Below are 18,410 nucleotides of genomic sequence, written 5' to 3' on the forward strand. Positions count from 1 at the left end.
ACATATTCCCACTCCCCACTCCCCAAATGGGAAAGTCTTGTTCTCAGGCCACAGAGGAGTGGAGATGGGGTCTGGCCGATGGTCTCCTCTCCTCCCCCTTCCCTACATACCCTTAGAGGCTCCAGTACTCACCCATATCCAGCTAGGAAGCCCAGGCTGGGGGGGCTGACTTTGTCACTAAAGATGACCATGGGCAGGATGTTACAGTCTGGCTGGCAGTCCTGAATAGTGATCACCCACCACTCCAGGAAGCTGTCTCCCATCTGATTCCTTTGCAAGGACAGGTTCACCCCCAAGTAGTCTTTTTCCTCATCTGGGGAAATAGATGCAGAAGTCTTGAGGTAGGCATTAATCCATCCAGACCCCCAGCCCATAGAATGGGTCTCTTGGCACCGTCAGGGGCCTTAGACTCTTTCCTGAAGCACTGGCTAGATCCTGGAGGTCCCTGTGGAGACCATTAACTAGTCCTAAGAAGAGAAACAACTATCCTGTCCCTCTTTCCTACCCAACCCACTGCTGGTCACACTCACCTGGTTGTAGCTGCTTGACTGGGTTGGCCTCAGGACCATTGGGGGCACGGATGTATTGGGGGAAGAGGTTAGGGATGACCCTACAATGTAAGAGTGATGGAGTCAGGATGGTACTGCCTGCCTGCCCTCTCCCTTCCCTGGTGAAGGGGGTGACCCTTACACGGGTTGGTTGGAGGTCCCTTCCAGCAGGCTGGCCAGCTGCCTCCGCTCCGTACTATTGGGGGTGAGGTCCATTGTGTGTTTATCGTTGGTGTACTCCACAGTGCCTCCCTTGGCCAGGTCCCTGCAGGCATGGGGCAGAGTGAGTGCCATGGGCAAGGCAGATAGTTCCCACCCACACCCCCAAGTGGGCACTGCCAGTAGTCTGCTAGGCTTTCAGACCTCTGAAAGTTCCAGGTGAACCGAAGGGTGATGTCAGAGGTACCATTGTACAATTCTTTTTTCATCTGTTCCCGGCTGGGGGGGCTGATGCGCCACAAGGCCCCTGAGCTGCCCTCAATTTGAGCTGTGACTATGTCCTCGTAGCTGTATTGGCTGATGAACTGCATGGCCAGCTGTATCGGAGTGGAAGGGGTGTACAGAATTAGCTGGCCAGTCCATCACCTCCCCTCCCTTTCCGCCCCCCCCCCATCATCCCTCCCTTTTCCCACTTTCCCACCCTTGCCCATGCCTCACTCACCAGGAGGCAGAGCAACTTACTGGAAAAGGGTCAAATTTCTTGGTCAGCTTTTCATAGGTGTCAGGTGTGAAGGGTACAATGGACTGCTGCTGGGCACTCATAGTAAATAAGGGCTGAGGGGTGAAGTGGGGAAGGGTAGATTCAGTCTCACAGGAATTCCCCCTGCTCTAGCTCCTCTGGTAGGATGCCATCGCTTACCTTAACTCCCCACCCCACCCCACCCCCAATCAGCCAACTGTCTTCCCTCTTCCCAACTAAATAGGTCCCTGGCTCTCCTCAGACTCCTCTTCACAAATGTGGAGGGGGGGGGTAGTGATAAGAGGTTCCCCACCACCATTTCTAGAACTCTATCACCTCAATGACCTTTTTATTATAACGTCTCCTCTCCCCACCACTTGGTGCCCCTCTCAAAACAGTGGCCTCGGGACTTAACTCATGTCTTCCTATTTCCCCAACCCAGGCATTCCCATTACTGCCACCATCTTGTGGTACCTCATTACCACATGTGGTCTGACCACATAGTTTCCCAGTCTCCCCCAGATCTGACAACCCCCACCCCATTTCAGCCAAGCACCATCATATGGTCAGACCCTAGACCTCCTCCAGGTTCCTAAATGGTGGAAATTCAAACCTATCTCTTCCATTCACACTATTGATAGCTTAGTGACAGAGTGGCCAGACTTGAACATAGTGTCAGGAAGACTTGAGTTCAGATTCTACCTCAAGCTGTGACACTGGGCAAAAATCGCTTAACAGTTCTCAATCTCAATTTTCCCCACCTATAAAACTGGGATAATAACTACCCACTCATGGGGTTGTAAGGATTAAATAAAATAAATTCTTTATAATAAATATCTATGAACTGCTATTAAGAAATTTTCTTATCATCCTTGGGTTCTCCTTTTACCATGTTCTCCCAGACAATTTCCCTCCTACTCCAAATTCCTCCAATCTCATTGATTAATATGACTTCAACTACCACCTATATTCATTCATTTCAGGTGATTTTTCTTTTCAAAATTTTACCTTCTGTCTTAGAATTGATACTGAGGATCAGTTCCATGGCAGAAGAGCAGTGAGGGCTAGGCAGTGGGGGTTAAGTGACTTGGCCAGGGTCACACTGCTAGGTAGGAAGTATCTGAGGCTAAATTTGAACCTAAGACCTATGGAGACAGATTTGGCTCTCTACTGAGCCAGGCACAACAATCCAATTTCCCCCATTTGACAAATGAGATCAATGAGTTCAGGAGAGCTAGTAATGGGCCCGAATTCAAACACAGGAATAACAGGTTTCTAGGTAGAAGGGCTCAGGTTATTTAGGGGTTTGTTTGTTTTTTAACCCACAATATTTATTCTAGTTGTAATCCTAAAACAGAAGGGCAAAGGTTGGGTTTAAGTGACTTGACTTGGCTAGGGTCACCCAGCTAGGAAGTGTTTGAGGCCAGATTTCAACTCAGGTCCTTCTTACTCCAGCCCTGGCACTCTTATCTACACTGCCACCTAGCTGCTCCACCAACCCACTCATTTTCCAGATGAGGAAATTGAGGCTCAGCCAGAACATGCCCAGCGTCATGAAGATAGTAGCAAAGGTGGGGCAACTAGGTAGCCCAGTGGATAGTCAGGCCTAGAAATGAAAGATCTTGAGTTAATATCTGGCCTCAGACACTTCCTAGCTGGGTGACCCTGGGCAAGTCACTTAACTCCCATTTCCTAGCCCTCACCACTCTTCTGCCTTAGAACTGATACTTTATATAGATTCTTGGAGAGAAAAGGTAAAGGGCTGAGACACACAGATGCACACACAAAAAAAGATAGTAGCAAAAGATTCAAACCTAGGTTTCCTGCTCCTCACTGCATTTCTCACTACACCATCCTGCCCCATATTACCAGAGCTAAAGGGCAACTTTCATCTATCCCTGCCCATATCTTTCCTTATTTTGCCATTGATGGGTAACCAGAGGCATGGCCACCCTGGGAAGTCTGGCTGGATCAGAGAACTCCAGGTATGATAAGCTCTGTTCTCAGACAGACTGAGGGGTCTGGTTCCTTCTAACCCAGGAATATGAAGAGTTCAAGGATCTTGGGGAGACCCCCAGGCTTCTTACCTCATAGCCACCGAGCTTGAGGGTGACAGTGACATCGATGGGGTGATTGACCACTCCAACTACAGAACGCACCAGAGACATAAAAAGCAGTGGGAACCAGATGATGGCAATGAGAAAGAGGATGATGAGGCCCCCCATGCCATACTTGACAATCTTCTTTTTCTTCTGCCCTTTGGGCTGTGGGTATTTCTAGAACGAGATGGAAAAGTAGAGCAAGTGAATATTCTGAACAGGAAGGACCCATACCCAGTGCAGGACAGAGGCCAAGGAGGATATGGAGGAAGATGTGGCATTTCTCCTGATTTGGTGGCATCATGGAAGACCTTGAATGATTTGCCACTGTCTACCAGATGGATGATCCAAACTCCTTAACTTGGCATTCCAAGCCTGCTTCTTCTTATCATCCTATGTAAGCTAGGTGTACCTGCTCAATGCAACCCCAAATTCCCTTCTTTCCAACACCAATTCCCAAATAAAGAGGGAGCTCCCATCTTACACATGTGTCATACGTCAGACACATGATGATAGTATCTGCCATTCTCCAAAAATTGTCACCTTTGCTGCCATTGTTCCTTTCTCCTACATGGCCCTCTCCTGATATTTGCTTCTCAAACATCTAGTAACTCAGTCCAAACATGAATAGCCTCTTTGAAGGCTTCATCACACTGGGAGATTTTGATATGTGCCCATCTGAGCAATTTCCCAATTCCACCAATTCTTCTAAATCAGGACTCGAGGGCTCCTTGATCCCTGGTGAATCTCTAAACCAGACCAGCACTTCATGAGGGGCTCCTACCATGCTCACTTGCCTCAGGCTCAACCTATTCTCCAGACTTCACTCTCTCACCAGCAGCCTTGCCCCAAAAGGTTACCCTATCTTCTCACCCCACCTCTCTCTCACCAGGTTTTGGCTCTCCCTGAAAATTGTCTTTCCCCATTAGAACAGAAGCTGCTTAAAGGCAGGGACTCCCTACCCCTATCCATCTGCCTAATTTGTACTATCTATCCATCTACCTATCATTCTATCAGAACAGCTAGGTGGTGCCATAGTGCACAGAGCACCAGACCTAGAGTCAGGAAGACTCATCTTCCTGAGTTCAAATCTGGCATCAAAAAATGTATTAGCTGGGTGATTCTGGGCAAGTCACTTCACCCTGCTTGCCTCAGTTTCCTTATCTGTAAAATGAGCTGGATCAGGAAATGCAAAGCACTCCAGAGTCTCTGCCAAGAAAATCCCAAATGAACAAAAATCATTCTATTTACTATTCCATTGTTCAATCATTCTATTGATCCACCCACTGAGGTAGCTACAGTGCTGAGCCTGGAATCAAGACAATCTGAGTATAAATTGACCTTATTTACTAAGCTATGTGACCCTGGCCAAGTCACTTAACTGCTGTTCACCTCAGTTTCCTCAAATGTAAAATAGAGATGATAATAGCACCTACCGCCCGGCATTATTGTTGTTGTGAGGATCAGGCAAGATCTTTTTAAAGCCCTTAGTACAGTACCTGGTATGTATAAATGTTTATTCCTTTCTTTCCCTCTACTGGACCACAGTGACTGTGCACATAGTAGTCACTATAGAAATGCTTATTCTCTTCCTTCTCCACTATTGGACCATCTAGAATACTTGCTTAGTAGGTAACAAACTTACTTACATCTGAAATTATTTATTTTCCCATTCCTCCAGTCTTGTGGCTGAGATCCAGCTCCCTTCTGATGAAGAAGCCTCCTTGGTCACACGTTCTAGCATACTGTCAGCACTAGTAGAGGTGGAGGGGATGGAATACTCCTGGCTCCCAACTGACACTTCCAGGCTCCCCTTTCTACCACCGTCACTTAGTAACTTCTCCTAAAAGTTTCACTCAATCCATATCTACCACTTAGTCAAAAATTGGCTAGCTTCTGTCTAGTGACTACTAGGACATTCTCTTTTTTCTTCAGTGAGTTCAATGTTTGGCTTTCTCTCCATATCAACTCTTGCCCTCACTCAGTCAGTTGTTGTTCAGTCATTTTTCAGTTCTGTCTTACTCTTGGTGACCCCCTTTTGCAGATTTTCTTGGTAAAGATACTGGAGTAGTTAGCCATTTCTTTCTCCAGCTCATTTTACAGATGAGGAAACTGAGGAAAACAGGGTCAATTACTTGTACAAGATCACACAACTAGTGAACATCTGAGTCTGGATTTGAACTCAGGTCTTCCTGACTCTATGCTTGATGCTCTATCCTCTCTACTATCCAGTACCACCTGGTTAGCCTCATACTAAGAAACATTGATATTTCCTCAAACATCCTTACCTGTCTCCAATTATCTGTCTGTCCATCTATCCATCCATCCATCCATCCATCCATCCATCCATTCATTATTCCTCCCTCCATTCCTTCTCCTTTCTTCCACTAATCCCATCCCTCCCTCCCTCCCTTCTCCTTCTTTACACTAATTCCGCACAGGCTTAGGGGCTCATTGCTACCTTCTCCGTCTCTCGGCTGCATTTGATAATGAAGATGTTGGCATAGATATCCTCCACACACATCCAGTTGGACAGGGATAACGTAGTGTCTGTCCACACCCAGTCCATCACAGCCCGTAGCTCTACCAAGAATGGCACCAGCCGGAATCTGCTCCCAGACAGAAGGATTCATGTATCAACCCCTGGCCCTGTCTTCTCCCCAGGACCTCTGTCCCTTAGCAGGAAGAGGAAGGACATCTTGGTTGAGTCTAGGATCTAGACCCTCTGACTGGGATTACTTCTTGTCTCTGGGCCTCAGTTTCTTCATCTGTAAAATAGGGAGGGCTTCTTCTTGATGATCCCTGAGGGCCCTTTCAGTGTCAACTTCCCATGGTGTCCTACATTTGGGTTGCCAGGGGAAAAGCTAGATCCCAGTGATGAGAGGTTGTACCTTCTAATTCTATGATTGGAGAGTGGAATTAAGATATAGATGGCCCCACGGGGTAAAGCTAACTTGGAGTACCTAGGAGTAACTGCTCTAGAATTGAAGGGATGAGACCTGGAGCTTACCCCTGGAACAGGAAGAGGTTGAGGTGGTTATATTTCTTGGTGAGGAAGTTGCCCAGAATGCGGGTGGGATACCCACAACGTATCTGGTATGCTGATAGGGCAAAGTAGATGCACTTTACAAAGTACCACAGCTGGGCCACAGCATTCTGGCTGAACATCCTGCAGAGGGAGGAAAGTGGTACCCCAAACTCAAATCCCTGGCTCCATGAGTTTAGCCACAAAAGGGAGAAGAGATAAGGAACAACAGCTAATAGAAATGGGAGGAGTAGTCTTCATGGAGATTATCCATAAAGTTATCCCTTGTTACACAGCTATTGGGACTTGCTCCTTATCATTTTAGGCAACCTGGACTCAGATTCAGTCAGAGAAGACCCCCAAATCTTCTAATTAATAGAGCTGGAACTTTGGGATCCACATCAGCTACTGGTTCCTTAGTCTCCCATTGTCAACAGCCATGTTGACATTGGCCCCATTGGCCAAGAATCTCTGAGTAAGCCCCTCTGTCCCAATCTCTTCTTTCCATGCCATCAAAGGCATGGATGCCTGGTCTGTATGTGTCTGTGGGGGTGCCTTGGAGGAAGATTAGGTGGCCCTCCAGCTCCACCCCAATCCGCCAGGCTTCCATGGCTAAAGTCTACCTAGTGGTCATGGAATGTGCCCTGACCCAACCCTTCCCAAGTCAGGGTCAGCACCTCTCCACCTCCCACTCTGTGCCAACCTTTCTGTGACAGCGGGCAGGATAAAGAACATCCAGAGATGGATCCCAAACACAAGGATGACCTGGAAGATGAGCTTTCCCAACACTGTCTTACGCAGGTACAGGGCCCGATCAATGACCATAGTGGCAAACTGGATGAGCAACATGACGAGGAAGGCCTCAGGCACCTGGTCATCTGACAGCGAGGATGTAATGTCTGTGGCAGCTGAGTGTTTCTGGAAGGATGAGGAAGATATTAGCATCCTCAGAAGGCTTTTGAGAGCATAGAGCCATCCCTCTCCTCTTAATAGGCAAGGAAACCAAGTCACAGAGAAGGATCATATAAACAACTACTAATGGAACTGATTGGAGAAGGGAATGGCAAACCATTCTGTATAGTTAGAAATTCTTGAACCCCTAAACAAAACTACATTACCCAAAGTTCTTTTCTGTATTGCTAGAATCCTTTTTCCTTTTTTCTGCATCCCCACATTTTGCATGATTGTATTTAAATGGCTCTTCCTCTTTTGCACCTGCGACCATTCTGAAGTTGGCTAGTTCTTTTGCTTTAGTTATTATTAATAAAACTTTATAAAATATAATATTTAGTTATTTATTATTAATTTTAGAACCCACAATTCCTTTGCCAAGAAGTCTTCAAGTGGACTCCCGAAGAGTTGGACATAACCCAAACTACTGACCCCAATGGAGTGAGTCTAGAACCCAGGTCGCTTGATTCCTAGTCCAGTGTTTTTTTATGATCTAGAAAATGGGCATGATTCCCTGGTATTCAAGGTATCCCTGTCTTGTATAGTTCTGGTCTTTTCCTCTCAATCAGCTAAAAGCATTTAGTGACCTCTTGCTATGTACCCAATAATATACACTGGAGAAAAGAATCACATGGCTATGGAATTTCAGAGCAAGAAAAGAAGAGTAGAAAGAGGATTAGAGTCAGGAGAGACCTGAATTCAAATCCTGATTCTGACCATGGGTAAATCATGAATCTTCCATGAACCTATTTCCCCATCTGTAAAACGGAGATAATCTTTGTTGTACAGAGGTAGCTGGTAGTACAGTGGTTACAGTGGTGGACTGAAAGACCCAAGTTCTAATCCTGTCTCAGATATTTACTTGCCATGAGACCCTGGGCAAGTCACTTAACCTCTGTTTGCCTCCATTTCCTCATCTGTAAAATGGAGATAACGATAAGACTACCTCCCAGGATCATTTCATTTCATTGTGAGGAATGAATGATTTAAATGCTATATAAATTATATATACACACATATATGCTATTTATATAATATATATAAAAAGCTATATTCTCATTTGCTATTATTTACATGTTGGGAATAGAAGGAAAGGTGGAAGGCAGGGAGGGAGGAAGAAAGAGAGAGAGAGAAAGGAAGGGAGGGAGGGAGGGAGGGAGGGAGGGAGGGAGGGAGGAAAGAAGGAAGGAAGGAAGGAAGGAAGGAAGGAAGGAAGGAAGGAAGGAAGGAAGGAAGGAAGGAAGGAAGGAAGGAAGGAAGGAAGGAAGGAAGGAAGGAAGGAAGGAAGGAAGGAAAGAAGGAAGGAAGGAAGGAAGGAAGGAAGGAAGGAAGGAAGGAAGGAAGGAAAGAAGGAAGGAAGGAAGGAAGGAAGGAAGGAAGGAAGGAAGGAAGGAAGGAAGGAAGGAAGGAAGGAAGGAAGGAAGGAAGGAAGGGAGGGAGGGAGGGAGGAAGGGAGGGAGGAAAGGAGGAAGGAAGGAAGGAAGGAAGGAAGGAAGGAAGGAAGGAAGGAAGGAAGGAAGGAAGGAAGGAAGGAAGGAAGGGAGGGAGGGAGGGAGGAAGGGAGGGAGGAAAGGAGGAAGGAAGGAAGGAAGGAAGGAAGGAAGGAAGGAAGGAAGGAAGGAAGGAAGGAAGGAAGGAAGGAAGGAAGGAAGGAAGGAAGGAAGGAAGGAAGGAAGGAAGGAAGGAAGGAAGGAAGGGAGGGAGGAAGGAAGGAAGGAAGGAAGGAAGGCTTGTTTTTCATTTTTGTCTTTGTATCCTCATATTCTAGCCCTAGGCTTCACACCCACTAGGATTACTTTAACAATTTCAAAGCACAGTCTATGAATTATTCTCTCTCCTAAACCTCAATACCAACCATTCAAAGCAGGCTCTCTGAGTCTTGTTATATCTATTTTGCAGTGAGAAAACTAAGGCTCCTGAGAGGCAGGTAGCTATTGGAGAAGGTGCTTCTGCCTCCAAGTCCAGTGCTCTATCCACCATGTTGATCAGGGCCCCGGGGAGAAGTGATGTAGATGTCCAAGGTTACACTTAGTCCCTGAGTTTAAAGTGCTTATAGTTTGATTATGGAAATAAGTCAAATGTCTTAAACAACTGGAGAAGAAAATTAGACAGTGGATGAGGAAGTGCCTTACACTCAGTAGGTATTCAATGATGGGTAAGGGAAGAAGGTCTAGATTATGGGCTAGATGAGGGAGAACCAGTATGGGCTGAGGAGATGCCCTCCGCCCTGGGCTCTATGTGCCCCTGGGACAATTCCCTCCCAAGGTAGGCATTTATCTGAGAGGCAGTGGCTTGGTGTCCTCTCCAGCCAGCGGGGCCCTTGGATCAGACCACAGAAGGCCATCTCCATCCCTTCTGGTACCCTTCCCTGGAGCATACAGGGCTGTACTGATTGGTGGTAACCCATGGTAGCCAGAGGCCCCAGATTTTGTCTCCCAGGACAGCAGGTCCTCCCCAGAGCAGGTATCTTTGCTCCCACTCAAGCGCCTTCCTCCACATACGTCTCACTTCTGCTCTTGACTAATCAATCAATTTTCCCCCCATAATCACCAAAAAATTTATAGGAGCACTTTATGTAGCAGAAGATCATAAGAAAGTGAGTAATGCCCATTAAATTGAGTAATGGCTAAACACAGTGGTGTATGACAGTGACTCTGATGAACACAGAGAAGCACGAGAAGACGTACATGAACCGATGCAAGTGTTATTGCTATTGGGAAAGACAAGACGAGCCTATTCACTGCCCTTTGGCTCCACTCACCATCTTGTGACTCTCAGACCTAATGGCCTTCTCCAGCCCCGATATTGGTTGTCTCCCTTTGTAAACCCCTTACAGGAAGGAACTGCCTCACATGTGTATCCTCAGTGCTTACTACACTGCAATGCATAGTGCATGCTTGTTTATCCATTCATTCATTCATTCATGGATGCATTCATTAATTCATTGAGTACTGATCTTGGGGTTAGAAGGTGGTTTGAGCCCCAGCTCTGCCACGGCTTACCTGTGTGGTGAGGGAAAATAACCACTTGGAACCTCAGTTCCCTCATATGCAAAATGGGGATAAGCCTTTTCACCACCTATTTTTTCACAGTTACGATGCAGAGTCCTTTGTAACCTGGCAAGCATGAACTATCCTTCCTATTAGAGCAGGTACCCAAAAAATACTCCTTGACTTGACTGAGTTTTGGTGGGGAGATGGAGATGAAACAAGATGGCGGTCTGGGTGGGAGGGAATGTCCTTGGGGCATCTGGTCATGAGAATACTGCACTGGGCAGTTTCTCTCCTCCACTGGACTGGGCAGGGCTGTATCTCCCTCTCTTCTAACATTCTCTGCACCAGTGGGCACAAACAGGGCATGGGAGAAAAACGAAAACCTTGAGAGGATTTTGTGATCAAGGCTGGATGAGACCTTCGATTTACTTTGGTCCACTGCTCAATGACTAGTCAAATGACTCCTAAGAGCGGAAGGAGAGGGCATTTCTTACCCCAAAGGCCCAAAAGCCAAAGACGATGATGATGAAATCAACCACATCTGCCAGGAACATGAGGGCATAGACATCGGTGGCTGCTCGGTACTGGGTGTGCAGGATGTCCCAGAAGAAACAACGTATGGGCTGGTATATATTCTGCACCCTGGTGGAGATGGGTGGCACCTCAGGACCTGGGAACCAGACCTCTAGGGTACCCCCTTTCCCTGTCACTACAAAAGCACCAGCCCCTGCCTAACTGAGACACAATTTCCAGCCTCCATTCCTTTGCACTGGCAGTGCCCTTCATGCCTGGAAAGCTCTTACCTCTTCTTCATTTGTCCGTGTCCTACAAGAGTAAGCTCCAATTCTACCTTCTGCAGGTCTTCCCTGCACGTGCCCACCCCCTCCTCCTCTCCCAGTGGCTTCCTCTCTCAAAGCGTTTTTCATTCACTCTGTATATATCCTGTTTCTACCTAAATATTACATGTGATCCTCTCCCTTTAGGATATAAGTTCTGGAGGGCAGGGACGGTGGGTGCTTTATTTAGTTAGCCTTTCTTTCTATGCCCAGTGCGTAGCATGGTGCATGGAACACAAGTAAATCCTTCAAATCCTTGTTAATTAGCTCATGGTGGGATCATTTGGCTGGTGACTTTTGGTTGGGAGCTTCCTGGAGTTTTCCCCTAAGAATGTCAGGACTGGCGAGAGAAGGAGCTCCGAGAGAGACAGGCTGATGGTGGGGGGGTTCTTGGGCCCCCCTCAGCCCAGTTGCCTCATCCCTCCCAGCCCAAGCAGCCCCTCCACGGCACCCTCTCCAAGCCCTGAAATGATGCTGTTTGGTAGCTCCAGCCTGGCTTTGGACCAAAGCTGGGGGTACGTACAGAGTCTTGCAGAAGCGCCTGATTTTGAGTCCTGTGGCCTTCATCTTCTCCCGGGAATGGCTTGTCCTCTTCTCTTTTTTTCCTTTGGGTTCCTCTTCCTCTGCAGGGCAGGGAGGAAGGCTTATCAGAAGAGGTCAGGCCTGGGGCTAGGGGGTCATTTGCTGGTCTGGGGCTTCTTTTGGCCAGGGGACAGCCCTTTGGGTGCTTACCTATCACAGGCTCCTCTGGCTACTTGGGATCCCGGGGCTTTGGGGGGGAGAGCATCCTCTATAAGGCCTGTCTTCCTGCTGGAGGATCCCTAGCTCCATCCCACCATGTTCTTGGGGCATCTGGTCATGAGAATCCTGCACTGGGCAGTTTCTCTCCTCAACTAGATTGGGCAGGGCCACCTCTCCCCCTTTTCTAAAAAGTAAGGGCTCAATAGCAACATTCCCTGTGATGAAGAAAGAAGTGATGGCCAAAGGGCTTTTTCCCAGGTATTTAGGAGACCTGGATTCTAGTCTTGCTTCTACTACTGACATTATTTCCTTAAGCAAGGCACTCATTCTCCCTAAGCCTCAGTTTCTTTGTCTAGAAAATGGGGGAATACTCCCTGCCCTGCTTATTGTAGGAGTTCATAGAATCATAGACAATGTTAGAAGGTGTTGAGGTCACCCATTCCAGGGGTTCTTAGAACCTTAGATTGTACGGGAGGGGTGGTATGTGAACTTGAATGGGAAAAAATGTATATATCTACACAAAGCTTTGGTTTTCTTTGTCATCTTCTGTATTGTATTTTATGCATTTAAACATATTATTCTCAGGCAGCTAGATAGAGTGCCAGGCCTGCAGTTGGGAGGACCTATGTTCAAATCTGACCTCAGACACCTCCTAGTTGTATGACCCTGGGTAAGTCACTTAACCCTTGCTAGCCCTTCTGCATCTTAGAGTTGTTACTAAGAAATTAAGGGTTTAAAAAAAAAGACAGTATTCTGAGAAGGAATCTTTTAGGTTTCATCAGACTGTCCAAATGCTCCATGACTGAAAACAAATTTAAGAACCCAGGATCTAGTCTAACCTACTGGTTTTAAAAGAAGACACTGAGGCCAATAGGGCCTCCGGTTCCCCAGGGAGAGAGTTACAGGGTTGGCATTCAAAGCCAGGAGGCTTTAATGCACTAGGAATGGGCTGGTGCTTGGAAGGTAAGAAAGGATGCTCCTGGTGATGTTGGGGGTACAAATGCCAAGAGTAACTGTTATTGTGATACCGATGGCTACTGGTGCCGCCTGATCTTTGACCTTCTTCTTCCTTCTAAAGCGAAGGCTGAGTCGTCTTGTGTCCTTGGGTTCTTCAGCCTGAGCTGGGGCCCCATCCTGGCTCCCATTACTCTTCCCGTCCTCAGCCTGGATTTCATCTTCAACTTGAACTCCATCCTGAGTCCCCAGCTGAACCTGGACCGCTGTTCCCACCTCATCCTGAGGCAGCAGCTCTGGCTCAGACTTTTCTTCCAATACTTCCTTGTCTTGGTCTTCTGCTTGGTCCTGCTCCTTGGTAAATGTGTCCCCTTCATGGTCCCACAGACCATAGCACTGCAAAGGGAATTGGAGAGGGACGCAGTGAGCCCTTGGCATCTCCTTGGACAATGGTTAAAGTAGGTAAAACCCATGAGCTCCTGGAGACTGTGCCAGGGGCCCTAGAACCAATCTCTGAGCTCTATACTTTGAGGTCTAGACCCGAGACCATAAACTGACCATATGGGTCAAGGCCTCTCCAACATGGTCAGTGACCTCTGACTTCAAGACTCTTCTTGAAGTAGAGGTGAAAGAGAAACCAAGATGGAGGGTCTCATCTCCCTGCCCCTTCCCCACAACCTTGATCCTTCACCCTCACCCTAGAAGCAAGGCTTACCAACAGCAGGGACCGATGGAAGAATAGAGCTAAGAGCTGAATCAGGTCATACTTGATATAGGTGTCAGTCTTCTCCAGGCCCAAAATTCTTGGTGCAAAGTAGGGCTTGTTCTCGTAGCGCCGCAGCACTGAGGAACTATTCCAGGGGAAGAAGCCAAACTGGAATAGGTACTTGATCACCACCATCACCTGCCCAGGAGAGGAGAGGGAGCTCCAGGCACTGCAGCCACCACCATCACTCCCCTTGAGGTGGGGTCTGCCAAGAACTGACTGACCACCTCTCCCTCCTTAGTCCTACTCAGTCCCACCATCTGACTTAGCTCCCCAATCTGTACCATGAGAGATGTGGACTAGCCAACCTCTCTAAGGTCCTTTTAACTCCAACATTCTAGGCTCCTTCCAACTCTGATGTTTTAGGTCCTAAAGTTCCTTCTAGCTCTGACATTCTAGGTCCTAAAGTTCCTCATAGCTCTGACATTCTAGGTCCTAAGGCTTCTTCCAGCTCTGACATTCTAGGTCCTAAGGCTCTTTTAGCTCTGACATTCTAGGTCCTAAAATTCCTTGTTGCTCTGACATTCCAGGTCCTAAGGTTCCTTCTAGTTCTGACATTCTAGGTCCTAAGGCTCCTTCCAACTCTGATGTTTTAGGTCCTAAAGTTCCTTCTAGCTCTGACATTCTAGGTCCTAAAGTTCCTTGTAGTTCTGACATTCTAGGTCCTAAGGCTCCTTCTGGTTCTGACATTCTAGGTTCTAAAGTTCCTTGTAGCTCTGACATTCTAGGTCCTAAGGCTCCTTCTAGCTCTGACATTCCAGGTCCTAAAGTTCCTTCTAATTCTGAAATTCTAGATTCTAAGACCCCTTCCAGCTCTGAAGTTCTAGGTTCCAACATGCGAACTTCTAGATCCCTCTCAGCTCTTCACATACTATGTTTTAAGGTTTCACTCAATTCTGACATTCTCGATTCTAAGGCACCTTTTGGCTCTGTTATTGTGTATTCTAGGGCCTCTCCTAGCTTTGACACTCATAATTCTAAGATTTTTATGAGTTCTGACATTCTAGGTTCTAAGGCTCCTTCCTGCTCTGACATTCTCTGTTCTAAGGTCTCTCCAAACTCTAACATTCTGTGTTCTATGAGCACTCTTACCTTTGAAGTTCTAGGCTCTAACACTCTAAGTTCTAGGTCCCTCTCAGCTCTTGAAAGATCCCTTCCAGCTCTGACAATTCTGTTTCCTGAGATCGTTTCTGTCCCAACTCTGATATTCTCTATTTTAAGACTTCCCAACTCAGACATTCTATGTTCTAAGATACACCTTAGCTCTGACATTCTGTGGCTCTGAATCCAAAGGGCAAGCTCACTTCAGTGAAGATGATGGCTGTCATCCAGAAGCGCTTGCTGGGCCGGGGAATGGACAGCATGGCCCAGAGGAACACTAGCACGGGCAGCACCAGGGAGGCGGCAGAGGCTGTGACCATGTTGTTGAGAATGATGATGAAGTAACAGACCAGTTCTGAGTGGGCAGCCACAAAGAGGTAGAGGGCCTGTAGTAGCCTCAGGGTCCGGCCCTGGTTCCTATAAAAGTTCTCAGATGCCTCCAGCTCCTCAAACCTGAATCGTCTGTGGAAGGAGAAGTTGGGGAAGATGGCAGAGGTGTCTCCATTGCCCTAGTTCTGAGCAGGCCTCCAGCCACCTAGTTCAGTCATCCTAGTCACAGATGCCCAGGGTGAAGAGGGTGGGCAAGGCTGGATCCCAAGCACCTTCACCATCTCCCTGATGCAAACTTCTTTCTGGACACCCTGGGCTGGAACCCTCCCCTCCTTCGTGTTTTACTCAGTATTCCCTTATCCAGGATTCCCATGCTCCAGTATGGTATGATGGGAATAGCAATGGCTTCAGAGGCACAGGACCTGCATTCAAATCCCATTTGGGCCTCAGTTTCCTCCTCTATAAAATGACAGGGTCGGATTAGGGGGCTTCTAAAGTTCCTTCTAACTCTTGTATGATCCATGAGAGACAAGTAGTTCAGTCCTCTAGAGAGGGGACAGCAAATGAAAGAAGAGTTAGATTTGTTTTGCTTCTCCTTGTTGGGCAAGGCTATGAGCAATGGGTAGAATCTAGAGAGAAAGAGATTCACCTAGATATAAATAAAATACTTCTTAACAATTATAGCTGTGGGGCAGCTAGGTGGCTTAGTGGAGAGTGGCCTGGAGATGGGAGATCTTGGGTTCAAATCTGACCTCAGAGACTTCCCAGCTTTGTGACCTTGAGCAAGTCATTTAACCCTCATTGCCTAACCTCTTTGGCTCTTCTACCTCAAAACTAATATTCAGTACTGATTTTAAGATGGAAGGGAAGGGTTCAGAAAGCAACAATTATAACTTCCCCAAAGTAGGATGGGAGCCCTCAGGAAGAAACAAATTCTCTGTCACTTGAAGCTTTCAGACAGAATCTGGATGACCCATCGGCAGACCCCTTATAGAGAAGACTCCTTTTTAGGTGGCTTTAGGTAGGGCTGATGACCCCTGTGGTCCCCCCGACTCCAAGACTCTGAATGCTCATGGTTACGAGCAGAGGATGGGGCGAGGGGATACCTGTTAAGAAGTAGTTCACTTGCTGTCCTAGTCCAGATACGTGGGTGGGCCAGGAGCTCCTGGGAGCCTCGGATTAAATCTCCATGTTCAGGGGTGTCGAGGTCCCCAAGGAGCTCCTCACTGTTGCTCTGAGTGTTATAGCCTGTGGTCACGGGGCTTGTGGCTCCTGTGTATTCAGTCGCACTGCTGAGGACCTCCTCTGGCCCACACCCACTGTGAGGCAGAGGAGAGACACTGTCAGAGGGGGAGCTTGGGGGATGGCAGTCTTCTAGGCCTTCATTCTATCATATACCCTTGTACAGCCTCAAGGGACTTTGGGAAAGGTTCATGAGGTTGGGGAGAAAGTTGGGCTTGCACCAATGCCCCTGGGTGGTTGGGGCCAGAGGAAGAGGGGCAGATGTCAGGGTGGGAATTGGGAATGGGCTTACTATTTTAGTAGGGACCAATGTAGTGACAATAGCAGCTTTGAGGACTAGAAGGCCAAGAAGGGGTGTGTGTGTGTGTGTGTGAGCAAGTGGGGGAATCAGTCCAAGAAGCACTCCCTCCATCCCAAGTAATTCAGTCCCTTCCTTCCCACCCAGTAGGCCCCCTATGCACCTGCCTTGAAGCCGTGCTGCTCTGGAAGTCTCTAGTGGAGGGGCCTTGCAGCCCGGGCTCTTCTTCCTCCTCCTTCAGGTATAGTCCATCCAACACTCCCCGCTGAACTTCACCTCCCTGTGAGGGAAGCCTTTGGGTGTCAGGCAGGGCAGCTGGGACCCCCTAAGGGCCAAGGCCTCGGATCCTTTGTCCCCTCATCTCAGCCCACCTCCCTCCACTTCCTCCACTGAAATAGCCCAGGGCTGGCCAGTGCTTTTTTAATTAATTAACTCAACAAGCATTATTTAGCACTTCCTGTCTAAGAAAGGTGGAGGAAGAGTGACCTGCCCAAGCTAGGTGAGCAGTGCCTAGGAAAGGCTTCCCCATCTTGGCCCACCCACCATCTTTTGTCCCTTGCTTTCCCTTCCCAGCACCTTGAGCAGTTCCTGCGTGAGGACGTAGCGTTCAGCCTGGAGCACGGTGGATATGTTTGTATGGTGCCGGGTGAAGGTATTGAGCCACTGGGTCAGTCCGTCCACCCCTGCCTGGCCCAGCACCCACAGGAAGTGCAGGATGTTCAGGAAACGTTGCATCGCATTGTTTCTGCCTGTGGGGAAGGGAGCCAGAGGGTTGAGCTGTCTGGGACAGAGGGGTAGCCCCTTCCCACCCACTGCCCTGCACTGTCCACTCCCCAAAGTTGGGGAGGCAAGAGGAGGTTCTCATAGAGTCCAGGACCCTAGAACCAGGGGTGGAAGGGACCTAGAAGACATCTAGTTCAGTCCTCTCATCTTATAGATGAGTAAACTGAGCCATTGGGAAGTTAAATGATTTTTCCAAGATGACATAGGCAATAAATCTCAGAGGCAGGATTTGGTCCCAGGTCCTCTGACTTCAGTTTCTCTTTTCCCCATATTGTGTTACAGTTTTTTTCTAAACCTTTACCTTTTATCTTGGAATCAAAACTATGTATCGATTCAAAGGGAAAAGAGTAGCAAGGGCTAGACAATGATGGCTAAGTGACTTGCCCAGTGTCACACTGCTAGGAAGTGTTTGAATCTAGATTTGAACCCAGGACCTCCCATCTCTAGGCCTGCTTTTTAATCTACTGAGCCCCCCTGGCTTATAATTTTAAGACTCAATCCTAACTTGGCCCCATTTCTCATTCTCAGATGGTGAAACTTGGGCTGGAAGATGTAGAGCAGGGAACTTTAGGAATGTGGGTGGCACACAAGGTCACAGACTGGTCTGGGGTAGCACATTCCTGATCTTCAGTATGGAGGAAATTGCTCATGTGTCCTCAACTTCTTGGTTAAAACTGGGTGCCAACTAGAGGGTGCTGTGGTCATGGGGGTGGTCCTGAGTGCCTGAGCTCCCAAGGCAGAACAATGATGCTCTCAGGGGCCAGGGAGTCTGTCAGGAGGCAGAGGGTATAGTCAATGTGTGCATCCTCCCACTAAGCAGGGGTAGCCCTGCTCCTTTCATGCTAGACATTGCCCACCTGACAGATGGACCCTTGTACTGAGATCTCACAGAACCCAGGAAGGAACTTCCTCTGCTCTCACTCACCGGGCACCTCTTCTTCGGGGCTCCCCAACAGCTCAGACTCTGGGTGGTCACTGTTCCCTGGGACACATGGACAAAGAAACAGATCAGTGCAAGTCCTTCAAGCTTTCCTAAGTGTCTACTGTGTGTCTAACACAGGGAA

General features: G+C 47.9%; 1 protein-coding gene across 2 annotated transcripts in view; it reads right to left on the reverse strand.

Annotated features, from left to right (window-relative positions):
- PIEZO1 (piezo type mechanosensitive ion channel component 1) overlaps positions 1-18,410 on the reverse strand; it is a 179,767-nt gene that overhangs the window by 1,104 nt on the left and 160,253 nt on the right. For both annotated transcript variants that reach the window (XM_007477300.2, XM_007477299.2), the window contains 18 exons: positions 18,272-18,328; positions 17,140-17,312; positions 16,731-16,843; positions 16,130-16,342; positions 14,897-15,155; positions 13,542-13,730; positions 12,901-13,222; positions 11,655-11,754; positions 10,790-10,937; positions 7,055-7,269; positions 6,337-6,495; positions 5,788-5,935; positions 3,315-3,503; positions 1,230-1,322; positions 912-1,084; positions 691-813; positions 531-610; positions 133-313 (listed from right to left, as the gene is read on the reverse strand). In XM_007477300.2, the coding sequence (XP_007477362.1) occupies positions 133-313; positions 531-610; positions 691-813; positions 912-1,084; positions 1,230-1,322; positions 3,315-3,503; positions 5,788-5,935; positions 6,337-6,495; positions 7,055-7,269; positions 10,790-10,937; positions 11,655-11,754; positions 12,901-13,222; positions 13,542-13,730; positions 14,897-15,155; positions 16,130-16,342; positions 16,731-16,843; positions 17,140-17,312; positions 18,272-18,328 (2,935 nt within the window). The remainder of the gene's footprint in view (positions 1-132; positions 314-530; positions 611-690; positions 814-911; positions 1,085-1,229; positions 1,323-3,314; positions 3,504-5,787; positions 5,936-6,336; positions 6,496-7,054; positions 7,270-10,789; positions 10,938-11,654; positions 11,755-12,900; positions 13,223-13,541; positions 13,731-14,896; positions 15,156-16,129; positions 16,343-16,730; positions 16,844-17,139; positions 17,313-18,271; positions 18,329-18,410) is intronic.

Source organism: Monodelphis domestica, chromosome 1 (assembly GCF_027887165.1).
Source record: "Monodelphis domestica isolate mMonDom1 chromosome 1, mMonDom1.pri, whole genome shotgun sequence".
Taxonomy (NCBI): Eukaryota; Metazoa; Chordata; class Mammalia; order Didelphimorphia; family Didelphidae; genus Monodelphis; species Monodelphis domestica.